Genomic DNA, 18712 nt, shown 5'->3' on the forward strand with positions numbered 1-18712 from the left:
CATGTCCTGTAGTTATCTGCAGCCCCTGAGAACACACACACACAAATTGTACAAACTGTTGTTGAGCAGTTAATATAGGGCTCCAAAGCACCACCAATCTCACTTAAGGTGCACCTGGTTTTGCGTCTGACATATTGTCCAGCTCAAGGTCACTTTGCAGAGAAGTTCTCACATTTCAAAACGCTCTAGTTTTCCAGTTAATACACTCGATGAGCCCCAACAGTTTGCTTCCTGAAGCAACCTCCTGGGATGTTTCTCACTTGAAATGGTGAAGTTCTTTCAATTAGGCATAGCAGTAGCAGCTAGTTAGCACACCCACCCCAGCCCTCCATGGTCTAGCACATTAGTCTAGTTAAGTAAAGATTTCTTTCTTTCCTTCTTTCTTTCCTTCTTTCTTTCTTTCTTTCTTTTTTTCTTTCTCTCTCAGAAGCCTGAGGTCAGAGCATAGAACATTGAGATCAAAGCATAGAACCCTGAGGTCAGAGCATAGATCCTGAGATCAGAGGATAGACCCTGATATCAGAGCATTTGAGCCTGAGATCAGAGCAAATGAACTTGAAGTCAGAGCATATAACTTAGTCTTAGAACTGAGCCCAAAACTTCACCGAAGGAATATGTTACCAGCCGGGTGCGGTGGCGCGCGCCTGTAATCTAAGTTCCTGGGAGGCTGAGGCCGGTGGATCGCCTGAGCTCAGGATCTCTGCACTGCAGTGCACTATGCCGATCGGGTGTCTGCACTAAGTTCGGCATCGATATGGTGCTCCTGGGGGAGCCCGGAACCACCAGGTCGTCTAAGGAGGGGTGCACCGACCCAGGTCGGACACGGAGCAGGTCAAATCTCCCGTGCCGCTCAGTAGTGGGATCGCGCCTGGGAATAGTTGCTGTAGTGCAGCCTGAGCAACACAGTGGGACCCAGTCTTTTTACACTCTTTCTTCTGTTCGACAAACAACTGAGACAACGACAACAATGTCTCCATATGTTGCAGGTGCTTCATCACTGCTTCTATATATTATAGTTCCCATGAAAACATTCAGAAAGCACTTGTGTTTGTTTGTCCTACAGCACCTCCACCTGGAGGAGAGGAGCAATGAGTACCAATCACAGCAGTTATTTATCATCGCAAACATTGAACGTCTAAAACTTTGATAAGTAACTCTAGTCCAGCTGAGTAAAAATGTGTTTTAAAAATGTGGAGGATTAGCCTGTATAAAGGAGCATTTAACGTAAGATAGTCCAGTAAAGTACTGTAACCGTGAGTGTGTATGTAAGTACAGTACATGAGTACACACACTATAAAAGTATTTGCATTGAACAATAGAAAATGAGTTTGCAGCCGAGTAGTTAGTCATTGGCCTAACCAAGTTTTGGCTTCGCTTGGGATTGGGCTGCACGCAGACAGCATGCGTGCATCTCTATGGCAGCATCCCAAATCAACCTGCATGTCCTGTAGTTATCTGCAGCCCCTGAGAACACACACACACAAATTGTACAAATTGTTGTTGAGCAGTTAATATAGGGCTCCAAAGCACCACCAATCTCACTTAAGGTGCACCTGGTTTTGCGTCTGACAATGTTTGAGCATAGAACCCTGAGGTCATAGCATAGAACCTTGAGATCATTTCCCTAAAGGTTGCTTATATAAACAATTTAATAACTTCATATTTTTCATATTTAAATATGTCTGAAAGTGTCGTCCTACCTGTGTCAGTTTGGACTATTTCATCTAGCCCAGTGGTCAGCAACCTTTTCTATCCAAAGAGCCATTTTGCCCTTTTTTCTACCAAAAAAAAGTGTCTGGAGCCGCAAAAGCTATTTGATATCAAAGCTTATGAAGTTGTTTTATTATATGTACAAAAAACTATAGTTTTTCTTATTTATGAAATTATAGAACAAGAATAAAAACAATTGTTGACATTGTATTGCTATTTTACCTATTATGACTATCAAACTCTTATGAAGAGGAGAAAAAAAAGTAATGTGTTGGCTACATTAAGGTCCATTAAATACACAACTAAGCAGACTTCAAGTTCTCTCTATATATGTGTCTCATGTGGTGGAGTGTAACCTCAAGGTAGCAGGTTCAATACCTGTCATCCTCATGTGAGGTTTACATTTTAAACGCATATCTTTTGCTACGTTTACACTGAGCGTCCTCACTACGCTGGACTTTTAGAGCACCGCAGACGAGGAGGACGGATCCGTCTTCATAGCGGACGCCTCAGTGTCTCATGAGCTGACACAACCAGCAGCAGGAGTGGAGTTTGGAGACTTGATCCACTTCCTGAAAATATATCTACTTTGCTCAGTTTGCTGCAGCAGTTGATAAATCGCTCTTCTGCAGCTTGATACTGTTCATCAGATGCTGTGTGCTTGTTCTGGAAGAGTCTTTCAACATTAAATGTGTTTGCTAACTCCTCGCCACATATCAAGCATACAGGTCAGCAGCATCGTTGGCAGTGAAAGCTAGTTCACGCAGAATTAAACTACCTTTCTCCGTTGATAGTTTAGCAAGGGCGGAGCTCTGTGAATCACTAGTAGCACCTGCAGGGGAAGCTGCTTGACAGCGACGTGACGTGATGCACATTTTAGGTAAAGAAATATTTAAACATTTATTTTTATTTTCAGTGACCCAAAATCCCCTCATACGGAAGCGCATTGCATTCACTGGATAAAAAAAAAATAGCCCCCTTTTCTCGTAATTACGACATCCTGATCTCGTAATTACGAGAAAAGATAAAGAAAAAGGAAACGTCTGTAAATCCTCTCTCAGTGGCAATGATGGCGCTATCGCAGTTAATCTGCTATTATTATCTTCTCGGTTTGAGACACTGGGAAATGCTAATGTTTCTAAAAAATGAGGATGGTATTAAATTGAGTATGTCAGCACTGCGCAGGCATCTCAAGGCGTTAGGATTGTTCAGGCAGAAAGCCCAGTCTGACGTGCTGGATGTCGCTCTGTTTCTGCAGGAGCAGTTGAACCAACACGGGATGCTTCATGGATACAAATTAATGCATTTGAAATGCATCCAATCTGGTTTTGTAGTGACTGCAACGGACATCTGAGACTTTAAAGTATTGTAATAGTTTGTTCCTTTTTTTGTCCTTTATTTTAGTCCGTTTTGTTACTGCAGGCGGTACATTTCCGGTTGCGCTCTTATTTTGAAGGTACAAAAAACGGAAGTTGTTAGTAAGAAACGGGCACAACGGAAAACAGTGATAAAAAGGTTACGGATGTATTAGTTTAGCTCCTGGCTGATATGGGCACAAGGTTTGCACCTGTTCAAGTTCATTTTTTGAGAAAATATTGTTTTAGATTGTTGCGTTTTTTGTCTGTGTCAGAGCTTAAGCTAACCAACTGCTATTTCCGTTTTTCTTCATAGTTCTTACGGTGAGTTCAATAAACCTTTACGAACCATCACTTTAAGACTCCAGACTATAATTCTGCCGGGGATGTTACAGTGACTCAAAGAACTGTGCGGCACCTGTTAAAAATCCTAGATCCCCAAGGAGTAGCTAAGGCAACGGAACCGTCTAAGACGCCTGCACACATACATGCCATACAGTGGCCAGTATGGCACCTTTCGTAATCAGGTCAGGATGTCGTAATTACGAGAAAATATCTCGTAATTACGAGATCAGGATGTCGTAATTACGAGAAAAGGGGTCTATTTTTTTGTATCCAGTGAATGCAATGCGCTTCCGTAACCTCAAACGCCCAGATAAGAGAAGTTCCCTTTGAAAGATTTTCCACTGGGCAAAAAAAAAGAAGAAAATAAAAAGCCTCAGGGAGCCGCAACAGACGGGCTCCGGAGCTAAGGAGGCTCCGGAGCCGCAGGTTGTCGACCCGTGATCTAGCCACTCATGTTTGAACGTTAGGCAGACCTTTTTCTGGGGCGCCTGCTCTGCCTTTCTTTTCGCCATGGTAGCCTATAGATATATGGCCTATGGCCAAGAAGACTCGACACGTCACATCAAAGATCGTATTATTGTAGAGATGGCTCACTCCTATCTCAAAAACACTGGCGCAAAAAATATTTTTAACACCTGAAAAAAAATCGTTTGTGCGGTCTGAAAAATGTGCGCGGTCTGAAAAATCTATTGCGCGGCCACTTCGACTGGCCTGCGCGCAGCTTAGAGGGAACACTGCCCGGGACCACCAAGTCATCTAAGGAGGGGCCAGCCTCTGCCTCCCGGTAACTTGGATTACAGGCGCGCGCCATCTCACCCAGCCAGTACCAGAGACATCCTTTGTGTTCTTATCTTGTATAAATGCTACGTCATCAAAAAGCACAACGGCATCTAGCGGCGGAAACACTAAAAGTGTGTATTGTTTCAACGGTTTCCAAAGCTCAGCCACAAAGAGGCAACATGTTCCTTCGTGAGCGCTAGACAGCACAGTGTGTGTCTCTACTTCTTTGAGAAATACTGTACTTTTTTATTTTGAACTTGACAGGTGACTTTGCACCAGCACACAGGTGTTTTCTACTCTGGCGGTCTGCGCCTGCAGTCAGAACTGGGTTATCTGGGTGATGGGGGCTGAATTGCCTCATCTGGAAAAACACCAACAAAATGTATGAGGGACATGTCACTCAACAAGAAATGGTTGTGGACGGTCTTTCAAATTTCAGTTAATTTCTTTGATACCTTCAAAAAATCTGATACATTTTTATTTATTAAACTCAACCAAATAATAGTGTTTAGATAAATGTCTCTGCATAATCAATACATTTACCTTTGATACTGTAAGGCTTCTACTGCAGGCACTGCTATTCATTAAACAGCTGAACTTGTATTATTTTAACCTGTAAATGCAAATAAACTTGTTTTTTTCTCAGTATATCATCTTTTTTTTCTTCTATTTTCCCTCATTGTTGATCAACCTTTGTCTGATCTCATCTTGTTTATATTTAAAGACATGGATGACTTATGATAAGAGACCGAACATTTATATTACCATTTATATTTGGATCAACGTATTGATGATACCTGATGAAACCCCATCCGGCTTAAGCACCAATGACGTTGAAGAAACTGAATAATACACATAGTCAAAAAAAAATGGACATGAGATGCTTCCGTTTTGTGTTCCCAACATTATGGACTTGACAGCAACACGTAAATTCACGTAACAGAGTTAGGGTATTCCAGTTTAATCCACGATCATATCTACATTGTGTGTGTTATTGAACATAATTAACAAATTAGCAATACTGAAAAAGCATAATCGCATATGCTGATTTTTGCTTGACAAAGAATTTGACACTTTCAACAAACACGAACATTGTTTAGCTCACAAAAACCACAACTTTAGTGATTTACAGCCAGACCGTATTCACAAACATTTATACTAGAATTAACAGGGTCCCAACTGACTAAGGAAAACAACAACAAGATATGAAACACAAACATTTGAACTAAATTAAACTGTTGATATGTTTATATTTCATAATTTCTAAACTTCTGCAGCAGACTAGATGGGGAGTCAGCAGCCCAACGGAAACGTCGATGGCAGTAATCACCTAAGCAATGATGAGAAGAGTCAGTTAGTCTTATGGGGTTTAATACTGGGAGAACAATACATACTCCATGGTGGTACATCATTTCCATATGTCAAGGGGTGAATGGTTAAAAAAAAAGAAGCAGTCATAGTGCGCTGGTTACTATTACTAAAGTTACTATGGAAATGCATTGTAAAATGGTCATTTTTGCACTAGGTCTCTGCTTGGTGTTCCCTCCTAGCCATCCATAGCGGACTTTCTTTTTCTGAGAGAAAAAGCAGCAAGTACACATGTGGCCCTCTGGACAGATCCTGAAAACAATGTTATCAATGAAAACTAACAGAAGGGTCCTACACGTTTCTTGTTGGAACACAGTCCTATTTAATATGACAGGGTTGGTGTGATCTTGGGGTTAAAATGTACCTAGTTCTGCATGTTTGATATCTGCAAAAATAAATGAAAAAATTAGGATACAAGACGCACTGTTGAAAACCAGGATTTCACATAGAATCATGCTTCTATGTGTTTGCACTTTTGAAGCAAAAAACAACTTTCCATTAGAGAATATTAATTAACTTACTTGCGGAAGGCATGGCATCATATGAAGGGATCCTCGCAGCTTCTTGGTCAGAATGGAGGTCCTCTGCTTGGGAAGTGACAGGGATTCCTGCATTTGAAGCCTCCAACATTGGTTCCTTCTTATTTCTCACAGCCCAGTGCATTGACTGAAAACAGATGACCACAAACAGTAAACCATTAGGCTTTCAGATTATATATGTATTTTGTTGTGGTTTCAATCTGTGCCAAAGTCAAGACATACATACAGTTTTAACAGAGTCATTCAAGGCTTGCCAGTCATGAAAAGAAATAGTAACTCCACTTCTTGTCCAACGGTCATAGTTTTTCCTTTTGGTTTCATTGCATAAAACCTCTTTGGCTTCCTGCAGGTTTTGGAAATCGGCCACTGTCAGAAAGAAAGGAAATATCAGGGTCTGAGATGGTTCATTATGCCTTCCAAATTAGGTGAAAAGGCCCTCTTATTTGCATGCAGTTGCAGCTCTAAATTAACATAATTTTCTTTGAAGTCAAGACATCAGAAAGAGGCATTAACTGTTTGTGGAATAAGGTGGCAAGTAATCATTAAAAAATATATATATTTCTCTTATTTCTGCATTTTAAAATGCCTTTCAAACATAAACATGTCACAGCAATGGTTCATGTAATTACCTGCTCTTGGATTGTTTGGGTGTTTGTCTGGATGACATGCCAAAGCTCGGATCTTGTATTCATTGAGAATCTGTTCAGTCTGCAAGGAAAAAAGGTTACAGAAAAAACGAGCTTTTTGCCAAACTAAATATTTGAAATTCAGGAATCAGTTACTTATTTTGCTTTCAGAGGACGTCACTCACTGTGGTAAAACCCATAAAAATGTACACACATATCAGTGTGGCCACCAAACAAATTCAGTTAGGGCACTTCACTTTCTGAAAAGTGTATTTTGTATGTTACTTTGAAAATCATATGGATACTGATCTTTTATTTAGAGACAGACGCATTCGCGTAATATGACGCAAGCACTGCTCTTTAGTGCTGCTACAGGCAAATGGAGACATTGTTTATGTAGCGTGATGCTGCCGTTATATTCAGGCTACTCGACTGGTCATTATGATGTTTCCATCGTGTTCCCACGTTGAAGAATTAATTATTAAGGACGAATGCTGACGTGACACAACCGACACGGGCACTTAATGACGCACGAATATTTCCTCTGACATCTCTCGCTGAAGCTTCAACAGGTTTCTTTTTGACCAGACTGACTATGGAGCATACATCATTCGTTACGTTTACAGGTGGCTGATTTGTTGCGTACATCCAGCGTTCTGCGAGACCTTTAACTTCTGACTTCTTCAGTCAGTAGCCTGATGTTTCGGTTTGGAGACCCAACAAATAGGCTGATCCTAAAACCACTGGCAAGAACTTACCGACGACAATTCATCACATCCTAATAACCCGTAGAAATCCTCCAAGTCCTCCGGTTTGCAGTTCAAAATAGTCTCCATAAAAACCTGTAATGAAATGTGTATGGTCTAATTGTCACGGAGCTGCTTGAGTATCTGCCGATCTGGTTCACAGATGTTGCGTCCACGCTGTTCTGATAAGGCTCCCTCTCGCTGCAGCTTTGGCTCACCAGTCAAATATATTTTTCAAAGTTGATCTTCTTTTTTTTATTTTTTATTTTACCAGCTGGCTTTCAGTGGGTAATAGTAAAGTGCCCGATGTCGAGGGAGATCTCTCCAGAGTTGTGGAGGTAATTCAACGATGCGTTTTCACCTTATGACGCATGCTGCATTCAAGTGTCTAAGCTACAGCTGCCCACTCGGCTCGAAGTTCAGACAATGAACGAGGAATGGAATTAAGGCAAAAGTAGCCTTCAAAATTAGAAAACAACAATTAACTCTGTAATAAAAAATAGTTTGGGATGAGTGGGCAACTTATTGTGTGGTATAAAGTATGTGGCCAAATTAAATGGATAAGTGTGCAGGAGGCATTGAGTTTGTTATAAAAATACAAACATATTCATGTATTACGAAAGCTATAACATATTGTTCTTGACATGCTCACATGCTATTATCGCCATGCTTGACGTCAACCTTTTATTCCCAACTTTGTGGAGCTATGAGTTTGAGCCTTTGGGCAAAATTACTCTGACAGTGTTTGAAGGCAGCAATATTTTGTTATGGTTTTACGTCATCGACGTAAAAGGGGGACGTTCCAGCCGCGGCTATTGGTGGAGGATAAGTCATGTGCGCTATGCAAATGAGACAGCTGTCCGAGAGGAAGGATCTGCTCGGCGGCTCTGCGGGCTGAAGATGGCGGACGGAGAGACGAGTCTCGGAATGGCCTGTTCAGGCGCATCCGATATGGAGGAACCTGCCACAAAAAGGTCGAAAATCTGTCCGTTAACGAACCACGGATTCAAAGTCGCTCAAGAAAACCAATCCTCGTGCGTCCCTGGGGCCAAAGGGAGCCGGGAGGCCGCGGTGAATTGTACGCAAACAGCGGAGAAGGAAGCGAAGCCGGCGATGGCGGTAGAGCAGGCCCCGGCAGAGCGAGGCGGAGACAACAATGGACTGCTGGTCTCCGAGCCCAACGAACCGGTCGAGAAACTAGACAGCAACGCGTTACGGGGGACAACGGAGGAGAGCGCGGGTATGTGAGAGAGACCGACATTTAACAACGCGCCAAGGGTTTACGCGGCCTCATGTGGGCAAAGCTTGTTTTACCAACTAAACAGGGAAACGGAATACAAGTGAAGTTCGTTATTAACGTTGTGCCCTCGCTGAGCGGAAGGTAAACGCGTCTTCGCCGTGTTTAACTTCAAAGTTGAGCGAGTTACTTCTCAATACTTTAATAACTTTTCCGCAGTTAACGCTCAATAATGAAAGAGAAAACTGTCCGTGACTCGTCACGAGGGAATTTTTACGACGCTGTTTTATTCCCTTCACGGCACTACACTTAGTTGGATAGACACTTAGCTTTTTCTTTTTATCCGGGTACATCTCTTTCCCACAACGAGAGGTTGTTGCCATGAATGTAGATTGTAAATGGTCATTGTGGTTGTTATTATTATCTCTAGATTAATTTGACACGCTTCTCCGTCCTCAGATTTCCTGGGTCGTGACGAGCTCCCCTCCAACGGTGTGGCCGTGTCGCCGGACCACCTCAACGAGGACGACGACAGATCGTCTCACGCGAGCTCCAGTGACTGGGCGCCACAGCCGCAGATAGGTAACTCTATTAGCAACTACATTTAAGTAGCTGTTGGCAAAAGAAACACATTCGGCCGAAAGCTGCTTTTATTACTCCTCTGATTTCATGTATTTAGTGGGAAGAGAACCGTAGTATCTTCTGATTGCATGCAGTGGTCCAGCGTGTAGACTACATTGGAGAATACAAGGCATACTGAGTTGTTGCGTTCTCGGCCAGGCTCCTACAGTTTCATCCAGCAACACATCAGGGAGACAGATCCGAGGACCATTCTGAGGGAGTTGCTGCCCGAGACTGTGCTCCCACCAGATTTGGACGACATGACGTTGTGGCAGATTATCATCAACATCTCGGAACCTCCCAAAAGAAAGAAGCGGAAGGATATTAACACCTTAGAAGATGTGGTCAGGCTACTCCATGAAAGTAAACGGATCCTTGTGCTGACTGGTGCTGGGGTAAGCAATTACAGTCATATTAAACGGTGTTACTGTTTGAATTACTATGTGTCTGAGTGAATACATACTACCAATGTTAATTCATTAATTACAATACTGTATTGTATTTTTTCTTTTTCATGTAGGTGTCCGTTTCATGTGGAATACCAGATTTTCGCTCCAGAGATGGAATTTATGCACGGCTTGCTGTCGATTTTCCTGATCTTCCAGACCCTCAAGCTATGTTCGACATTGAATACTTCAGACGGGACCCAAGACCCTTCTTCAAGTTTGCTAAGGTTTGTTCATTGTGTCCACTTCAAATTTGATAACAATGTATAGAAAAGACCCAGTTGTATGATGTAATATACTTTGTTAAAATGATGATGTGTTCAAAACTAAACATGCTCACGTAAAGCTTTGCGAGGTTTGATGATAACATGCATAGATCTGCGTACCCATGTTATCTTTCATGGTTCTGGTCACAGGGAAGACGAGTAAGGATAAATAATGTGAAGTGATCTGCACTTTAGAGTGCACATCATATCTAGTGTTGTATTTAACTCGCGTAGTATTAATATGATGACTTGTTTACCCTTGAACACATAGAGGAAATACTTTCCCTTTGCATGAAGAACGACATATATAGTTATTTATTTGTTTGCAGATTTTTTTGTATGGTGTTTTTAAAAGTGGATTCAGAAGTTAAGACTTTGTAAAACATTCTCTGAAAAGACATATTTGAGGCTTCATTAAACTCAGTCACCTGCAGTCATGAGGCTGAACATTTCCTTCGGCTATTGGAATGCATTTGTATTCATTTGACGTTAAAAGATCCAGCTTGTGAGACGATAACAAAGATTTAAAAGAAGCCCAAGTTTCCCAGATGGGATGGTGCAGAGATGAAAGTACAGGGGCGATACTCATGATTATAGCGAGCCTTGGAGTCAGTCCACAAGAGTTGAATGCATCCTCTTTGTTGCAGGAGATCTACCCTGGCCAGTTCCAGCCTTCCCCCTGTCACAAATTCATATCTATGCTGGATAAGCAGGGGAAGCTGCTGCGCAATTACACACAAAACATTGATACATTAGAGCAAGTGTCTGGAGTTAAGCGGATTATCCAGTGTCACGGTGAGTGATGCAGCCAATAGATGGATCTTGCTTGTTTTTCAAATGTCTGTCCATGGAGACTGTGAAAGTAATCATTCATTTTAATTTCAGGATCGTTTGCAACTGCTTCCTGTCTTGTCTGTAAGCACAAAGTGGATTGTGAAGCTATAAGGGAAGACATCTTTAACCAGGTATTTATTCATTACAAACTGGTAACATTCACACACACTGCTGGACAGTATAGGATAAACTACCTATGAAGCAAAACAATGCACAATTTACATCATATATTATTTAATGGTTATTCCATGAAACAAGCATATTTCAGTGTAGACTCTTGCTGGACCAAAGGAAGCTGACGTGAATACAATTTCAGTGTAAAATCTTGTTCACTCGACCTAGAAACTAAAGATAAATTGATCCTTTTCACTGCAGACATTTTGACTTGTCGAACAGGTGTCACAAATGACCATCATTAATTGCTGCATTGGATTATTTGCTTGAAAGTATACCTTTTTATTGTTATGAGCTCCATCTGCAGTCAAAAGGGTCTTTGAATACTCAAGAACAAACAGAAAAATCTGACCTTGGCAAGGCTAAACAAGCTATAGGTTGGACATGCAAAATGTAAGATGGGCCGACTTAATAGGGAGAAAATAAAAATTGATGCCCATTAAGCTGTATGTTTATCATAAACTACTTTTCGAAATCACGTCAGTCGTGTTTGTAGTGCTTTGTAATCTATATTGGTGTCGACCGCATAGTTGAGATTTTACAGTCAATTGTGTAGACTGTTGACGTAGTGGTTGTGTTAATTACAATTTATAAAGTTGTCTCAAGCAGTCCGTCCATTCTAATTAACCTGCTGCAAATGATGCCTGAAGCGGGTTCGTTAAAGTTAATCAAATTACAAAAACAAAGCTTTTTAAAATGTCATCGGATTAATGACGTTGTGTTAGACATAAAAGACTGATCCCAGTCACGTCTCCACAGTGAGGCACACAGCTTATTCATTAAACACCGGTATCGAATCAGTACTGGGTATCGTATTGGTGTTGAGACTGGAAAAAGATTAAACTTGGCATGGCACTTTTTAACAGTATTTAGTTGTAATGCTAATAACGTGAAATCATTCTGTAGGTTGTCCCTCGTTGTCCACATTGTCCAGATATTCCCATGGCAATCATGAAACCTGACATCGTCTTCTTCGGGGAGAATCTTCCAGAAATGTTCCACAGAGCCATGAAACAGGATAAAGATGAGGTGGACCTCTTGATCGTCATCGGCTCTTCGCTTAAAGTCCGACCAGTTGCCCTCATCCCAAGTAAGTTTGTCAGATAGATGGATGTTTTCTATAAGATTTACACAATTTTTTTTATTAAACCAATAACCAATATATTTCTACTGTGCTTGCATTCAACCCAAGCATACAATACATAACCTTCCCCCCCCCCCCCCTCTTCATCCCATTCAGACTCCATTCCACATGAAGTGCCTCAGATCCTGATCAATAGGGAGCAGCTGCCTCACCTCAACTTTGACGTGGAGCTACTTGGCGACTGTGACGTCATTGTCAACGAGCTCTGCCATCGGTTGAGTGGAGACTTTGAGCAGCTCTGCTACAACATTGTCAGACTCACTGAGACCACGGAGAAACCCCCCCGGTTACTGGAACCGCCACCAAGTGAGGCCTTGCCTGCCGCCATTGATGTGGCTCAGGAGGAGGAGGAGGAAGAGGAGAGGAAGCACAGTACGGACTCTGTAACGACGCCTTTAGAGGAGACAGAAAGTCTGAACGTCATGGACACTGCTGGTAATAATGTTGAACCTCCAGAGCCTTGTCCAGATGCTCAGTGTCCCAGTGAAGAGACGGCCGAGCCTTCAGAGTTACCAGCAGAAGACGCACCACCAAAAGAGGAGGCCGCCGAAGTTAAGAGCCAAACCTCCAACCTTGAATTTCGTAGACGATGCTGGATGAATCGAATCAACAGAAGTCCAATCAGCAAACGCCTTGAGAGTAAGATTTAGACTATGGTAGAGCAAACACTCTTTACTATAATTAACCTGTGTGTGTGTATATATATATATATATATATATATATATATATATATATATATATATATATATATATATATATATATATATATATATATATATATATATATATTTATTTATTTTAAAATGAAATGTGTATATGTTTTTCTTTTTTTCACAGTTGCAAACCAATTCATCCCATTAATTGGAGCTTCTTTATTTATTTTTTTGCACCTGGAAAATGCATAGTCTCCAGATGTTGATTTCAGCCAGCTAAACAGTTTGTATTGTTTCCCAACAGCAGGCCAGTACCTGTTCCAGGCACCAAATCACTACATCTTCCACGGAGCTGAGGTTTACTCCGACTCTGAAGATGAGACGTCGAGCTCCTGTGAAAGCGACAGTGACGAGTCCGACTGCAGCGGCGATGGGGCCGAGGAGGACAGCGAGCCAGAAGATGCCGACGCGCTAGCCGCGGATGGAGATACACATCTCAGAGACACATTCCGACGCGCTTTAGCTGACGAGGCCGCGGCAAGTGTGCAGACGGACAGTACTTCTGAAAAGACTCAAAGCACCACACACCTTTAAATGTAAAGTACCCAGTCGACAAAGCACTAATTGTCTTAATATATATATATATATATATATATATATTAATTCATTAGTGTATGTATGTTTCCTATTTTTTTGACTCATCAATCGTACTATTATTTTTTTCATAAAGTTGAAATTGCTTGACAACTTCGTTGACGATGGCAAGTTTTTCTTCTGTGCTTAGTTTGGTTACAAGCATTCATACTGTATACTGCTTACTAAATAGAATGCAGTAGTCTTTGTTTTCTATTTTGTTCAGATTTCTTTTCACATGCTCATCTCATTTCCATTCAGTTTGAGAAATTCTTCCGAGACATCCAATGCAACACTAGATTAAGCTTTAATTCTTAAATTGCATTCGTTCCAGGCAAAGACTTTGAATGTCTCCGTCCATAGTGTGAACTCAGCTTTGGTCTAATGTTGTGTTTTAGAGTTGCTTGATGTTCCAATTGAGAAATTTGTAAATATGTAAGTCTACTGCCTGCTAAATAGGGGGTACTATGAGTTTCCGACACATATATACATCTTCAGATGGTTTACTTGAACACATTGTCTAACTTGCAATATAAAAGTTCAGCACTGCCTTTTTACGAGGGCAAATGCTAGAATTCAGAACAGTACTTTTTCATTTTTGACCAAAGAACGCTTTATCAACATGCTCCTACGTTGTCATAAGCATTGTAAGTTTAAAATATATTTACACACACACACACACACACTCTATTGGAAAAAGGTGTTTCTTCTGAAATGTGGCAGCTACTTTTTATGGTCCAGCCTCTTATTTTTATACTCTGATGTGAGACATACTCATCCAAGAGTAGATGCTAGTTTATATCTGTACAAAGGTAGACTTAATTGTGTTATTCAATTCAATGAGTTCACATTGAAAAGGAGCACTAGTTTCCCTTCTCATGAAAGTGGTTTTATTGCCATGTCACTTTTCATAGATTATAAAGTTAAAACATTCATTCCACAAAGGAGCCTACTGCCTGTATAGATTATGTGTTGGTAGATGGACGTATTTGAGCCAATGTATCGGATAAAGGTTTACTTCACACCAACATTAACATTCCATCTACAAGGTAATGTTTTGTTTACAGTATAAGAAAGTATAATTTTTTTTTTACATCTTTATAGTGGTTCTCTTCTTGGATTCTCAGTAAAAAAAAAAAAAAGAATGAAAAACTATTTCTTGCTGTTATTTGGTGCACAACAGACTCCAATCAATTGTTCACGTCAACATCTTCAACGTTGAAGGAGCAAGGCGAGAAAAGTGCGCCGCCTGGCGTCTGAGTTCATCATTGCAGTTCCTCGTTTCACTTTGTGTGTCTTTCTAAGAGCGTGTAGCGTGAGAGGGTTATAGAGAGAGACGGACACCCATATAACATTGTTATATTACAAGGAATGTGTCTAGAACAGCAATAAAGTGCAAAATTCAAGGTTTACACTTTAGTCGGGTGTCCATAACGTCGGGGAGGGTAAAAACGTAGTCGGTGGAATACAATCGTTAAACGCCCATAGTTTGCGCATGCGTATTATGGTAATATGAGGTGTCATTTAAACCTGTAATTTCGCCGTAATATATGGCTATTAAATACGTTAACAGTTGGTGCATTCATATTTAGTCCTTGCTCCACGGTCAAGTTGACTCGCGCTACCGTCAATACAGCTCGATAACTTTATTTGAGTTGTAGTCTTTTGGAACTACATTTCCCGGTTTTCTTCCCCTCAGCTGTTGGGTGTTACGACGTGTCGTAAAACAATTCTGTGAACGCAGCTAAACCGAGATGGACACCACCAAAGGCGCCTGACACTTTTTTTTTGTCTTTATCCATTAGCTACATCAAAAATGTTAAAATGTTGATGTAGCGGCGCCACGTTTCAGTGCACGGGACCGGTTGTGGAAAATGGAGGCCATGGAAGATGACAGTTTGGACATGAAAGACGACCATAACCACAACTATTGTGCGAGCGGCAGCGGCAGCAGCGGTAGTAAAGTCCGCACGTATCTGAGTAGCAAGCTCTCGGATGTAACGACAGTCCCGCAGTCCGCCTGTCCGCCGGTGCCGGGAGGAGAACCCGCGACTCGACGAGGGAAACTGTGGTCCGGCAGCACCGGGTCAAAGTTCATGGACTCGGATTCAGGCAGTGAGAGCAGCGAAGTCAGCGAGACTGACTGCACGGCTCCGCCAGCCGCTGTCGAGGGGAAATTCAGCCTTGATTCCACTTCCAAGTTCCGTAAGTACACGTAAAGCGGGCACGGTCGCAGCGGGGCCCGGTGGCCCGGTGGCCCGGTATCCCGGTAGCCGCTGCGGTATTACTCATGTGCAGACTGGTGCTCCTGGCAGCAGAGCGTTGGTCTGTTAGGCCCGGTGCCTTTGCCCGGGATCATTTTCAACCTGACCGGGCTCTTCCTCCTATCACTCAGTTCTTAATGCAATGGCTGTGGAAGACTACCGCAAAAACCACTGGCCAAACCTGGAGAAGGCAATAGACCGTCTGCTGATCCAGAATCCCACAGACCACATCTCTGTGTCTTATGCACAGATATACAGGTAAACACACACACACACACACACACACACACACACACACACACACACACACACACACACATACCTGAGCATACGTGTGTGATTTCTGTTGTGTCGAGGAACCCCATGAAGTCAATTTGAGTTGAACTGAAATGCTGGGTTTATTTACCGGTGTCCTGGTTTTCACCTTTTTTTTAATTTTTGTTCCTAGCTACGTCTACAAGTGTGTTTGTCAGCAGCACTCTGAGCTACTCTACAACGATTTGACGTTGAAATTAACAAATCATCTACAACAGGTTTCCACTCATCTACAAGTAAGAACATCCAAAATACAAGGGACTTGTTATCTTCCGCACTTGAAGAAACTAAGCTAGTGACTCAAACTTTCATTATTGATCTTTTCCAGGCCAGCCCAACCGAGGAATTCATCGAGAACTTCAATGTTGCGCTGACGCAATACACAGCTTCTCTTCAATGTATAGTTCCTGTATTTATGTACTTGGTAGGCATCTTTTTTTTCTTTTCTTCTGTCAAATATCTGTTCTACAAACGACAAAGGCCGCAGACTGTTCAGTGAAGTTTTTCTAGTGCGTTCCGAGCAACCAAGTAAACCCCCTGCACTGCGGTATCGCTCTTCTTCGCCTCAATTGTTTTTCCATGTTCAATGTTTTCAGAACAAGTTCTACATCGAGTCCAAGCTGAACAGAACCCTAAGGGAGGATCTGATGAAGCTGTTTGCCGACCACGTCGCGGAAATCCACGTGAACACGCTGATGCGTGAGTGTGTTGCATTCCTGTTGGTGCTGTTGTCTCTGATGCTGCAAAGCACAGGGGGATTTTGATTCAGAATTTGGGAACAATGCCTCCAGAAGACCATACCTTCTCTCCTTGTCTTGTTCAGCTCTCCTCATCAAGGCACATACCATGCCGTTTCAAGTGCAGCCATCCACCATGGCCAGTGTGGTTAAAGGCCTCCACAGCCTCCGACCAGGTGAGGATCGTACTGTCTGTCTTAATGTCATTTAAGTTAAGCTAAAGTCATCTTTTTGTCTCCACTAGAGCAAACGAAACCGACGTATAGGTTTATTTCCGCCCCTTTTTGGGATACGCTTCACTGCACATGTCCCTCTGTTTCATTCTGGTTTCCCTCTTTCAGACTGGGCCCAGTTAGCCCCGACTCTCTTCTCTGGGTTTATTCCCCAAATAAACCCTCCCACTGTGGAGTCTCTGCTGCCCGACTACGCCGCTCATGACCAGAAGTTACAGCTGGAGCTCTCCATGAATGGATTTCCTCGGTTTGTTTTCTTAAGCATCAGTCAGTCTGAATATAAGCGCAGCTTTTGAGCACGCACTTCCCGTTTTTAAATCACTGATGTGATGTGTTTTTTGTCTTACAGGGGCGACCAGTCTCGCAAAAGGGCCAGCGAGGACTCCTGATAGCAGAGCCGCCCGCCGGCACCGGATTGGTTGCAGGACTACTACTGTGCCTCCTACATCTTCACCACAAGTCGGCTCACTGCACGAGCTACAATGTTGACAATGTGTCAGTTTCATCTCTCGACTCGAAGGTTACAAAACACTGTGAACAAAAACGAGAACACGATGCTGAGTTGCATAGCAGAAGCTTAATCTTACTGCACTGAGTAAAACTAAAAAAGCACACAGACTTCTATGGTGGTGCTTCTTTCCTCTGTGATTCTGACGCACCCGGCGTCAGTATTTTGTGGGAGACTGCTGTGTGCGCTGATGGGTGTCGTCACGTTCTCCTCATCTGAAGAGTGCCTTCACGGTGCCTTCTGATCGGATATCCCAACGACGGATAAACTGATGATGGGTATTTCATTCCTAACCTTTTAACATGGAAGTGTCTTTTTGATATACTGGGCTAATCAAGACTTTCTATTGCTGCTAATAATACTGTCCATGTGATGATAATAATACAGCTCCCTCGGCTCCACCCACTGTGGCTTCACTCGACACAAATGAGTGTGAAGGCACGTGAGAACAAGGGGGAGGGACTAAGTCATCGACCTCAACTATGATACTCTTCTTCATGTTGCCTTTACTGTGTTGGTAAACCGGATTGTATTTTCCCGTTACGCCAAAGAGGATTTGCAGTTTTTCTTTAATATAATATAAATGCATTGGAGTCATGCTGACATTGTTAATGTTGCATACCGTCTGAGCCACTGAGCCATTACATTTTCAAAACTAGCAAGTTTTGAGCTGACTTTGGTTAACCTGTTTTGTTTGTTTTGTTAAGACTTGACTCAAATTCTAACTTGAGATATCACTTGTCTGTTTTTAGCCTTGCATGTAGGATTGGCAGGGATTGCCACAAAGGGCATTACACTGTTTGCCAGACAGCTTAAACAACCACAGAGGGAGAATTTGACTTCAGCTTGTTTGACAACTTGCCTGGATCGTCTCTGAACTGTAAATATATCAAACCTGATGCATGGAGTTTACAGAAGTAATGATATGCAAATATTGTTTGGCCCCCTGAGTCTGGCGCGCTTGTGCATTAAATGTTCCTAACGTGTGTAGATAATTTTTGTTCTTTGCATCGTGGTCAATGTCAACCAGCTTTTGTCACGGATGCATTTTTGTTAAGCGATTCACTTGAATGAAGTATTTGATACACGTCTTACACTGTTTTAAGTGTAAACGGATGCTCAGGCTTGCTTTTTTGTTTCCATTTGTGGGTTGTGGAAATGGTTCTCATTGTCTTTG

At 42.1% G+C, this 18712-nt stretch overlaps 3 protein-coding genes across 3 annotated transcripts; 2 read left to right on the plus strand and 1 right to left on the minus strand.

Moving 5' to 3' along the window:
- Window positions 1-5165: 5165 nt before the first annotated feature.
- Window positions 5166-7559, minus strand: dnajc12 (DnaJ (Hsp40) homolog, subfamily C, member 12; the record flags this gene model as incomplete). The annotated part of the gene is made up of 5 exons (XM_079229376.1): window positions 5166-5520; window positions 6080-6224; window positions 6324-6463; window positions 6727-6805; window positions 7482-7559. 5 exons carry the CDS (start codon window positions 7557-7559, stop codon window positions 5438-5440), a joined length of 525 nt encoding a protein of 174 aa, XP_079085502.1. The 3' UTR covers window positions 5166-5437.
- A 751-nt stretch (window positions 7560-8310) lies between these two features.
- Window positions 8311-14604, plus strand: sirt1 (sirtuin 1; the record flags this gene model as incomplete). Its single annotated transcript, XM_079229610.1, is given in 10 exon segments — window positions 8311-8338; window positions 8341-8709; window positions 9166-9288; window positions 9487-9722; window positions 9848-10000; window positions 10687-10834; window positions 10925-11004; window positions 11954-12137; window positions 12288-12830; window positions 13150-14604. Coding segments are annotated over 10 exon segments (2154 nt in total). The 3' UTR covers window positions 13440-14604.
- A 748-nt stretch (window positions 14605-15352) lies between these two features.
- Window positions 15353-17416, plus strand: cacul1 (CDK2 associated cullin domain 1; the record flags this gene model as incomplete). The annotated part of the gene is made up of 8 exons (XM_079230244.1): window positions 15353-15683; window positions 15874-16000; window positions 16191-16293; window positions 16386-16481; window positions 16654-16756; window positions 16881-16970; window positions 17136-17274; window positions 17377-17416. 8 exons carry the CDS (start codon window positions 15353-15355, stop codon window positions 17414-17416), a joined length of 1029 nt encoding a protein of 342 aa, XP_079086370.1.
- Between the last annotated feature and the right edge of the window lie 1296 nt (window positions 17417-18712).

The sequence above is a fragment of the Taurulus bubalis genome (genome assembly GCF_910589615.1).
Source record: "Taurulus bubalis genome assembly, chromosome: 14".
NCBI lineage: Eukaryota > Metazoa > Chordata > Actinopteri > Perciformes > Cottidae > Taurulus > Taurulus bubalis.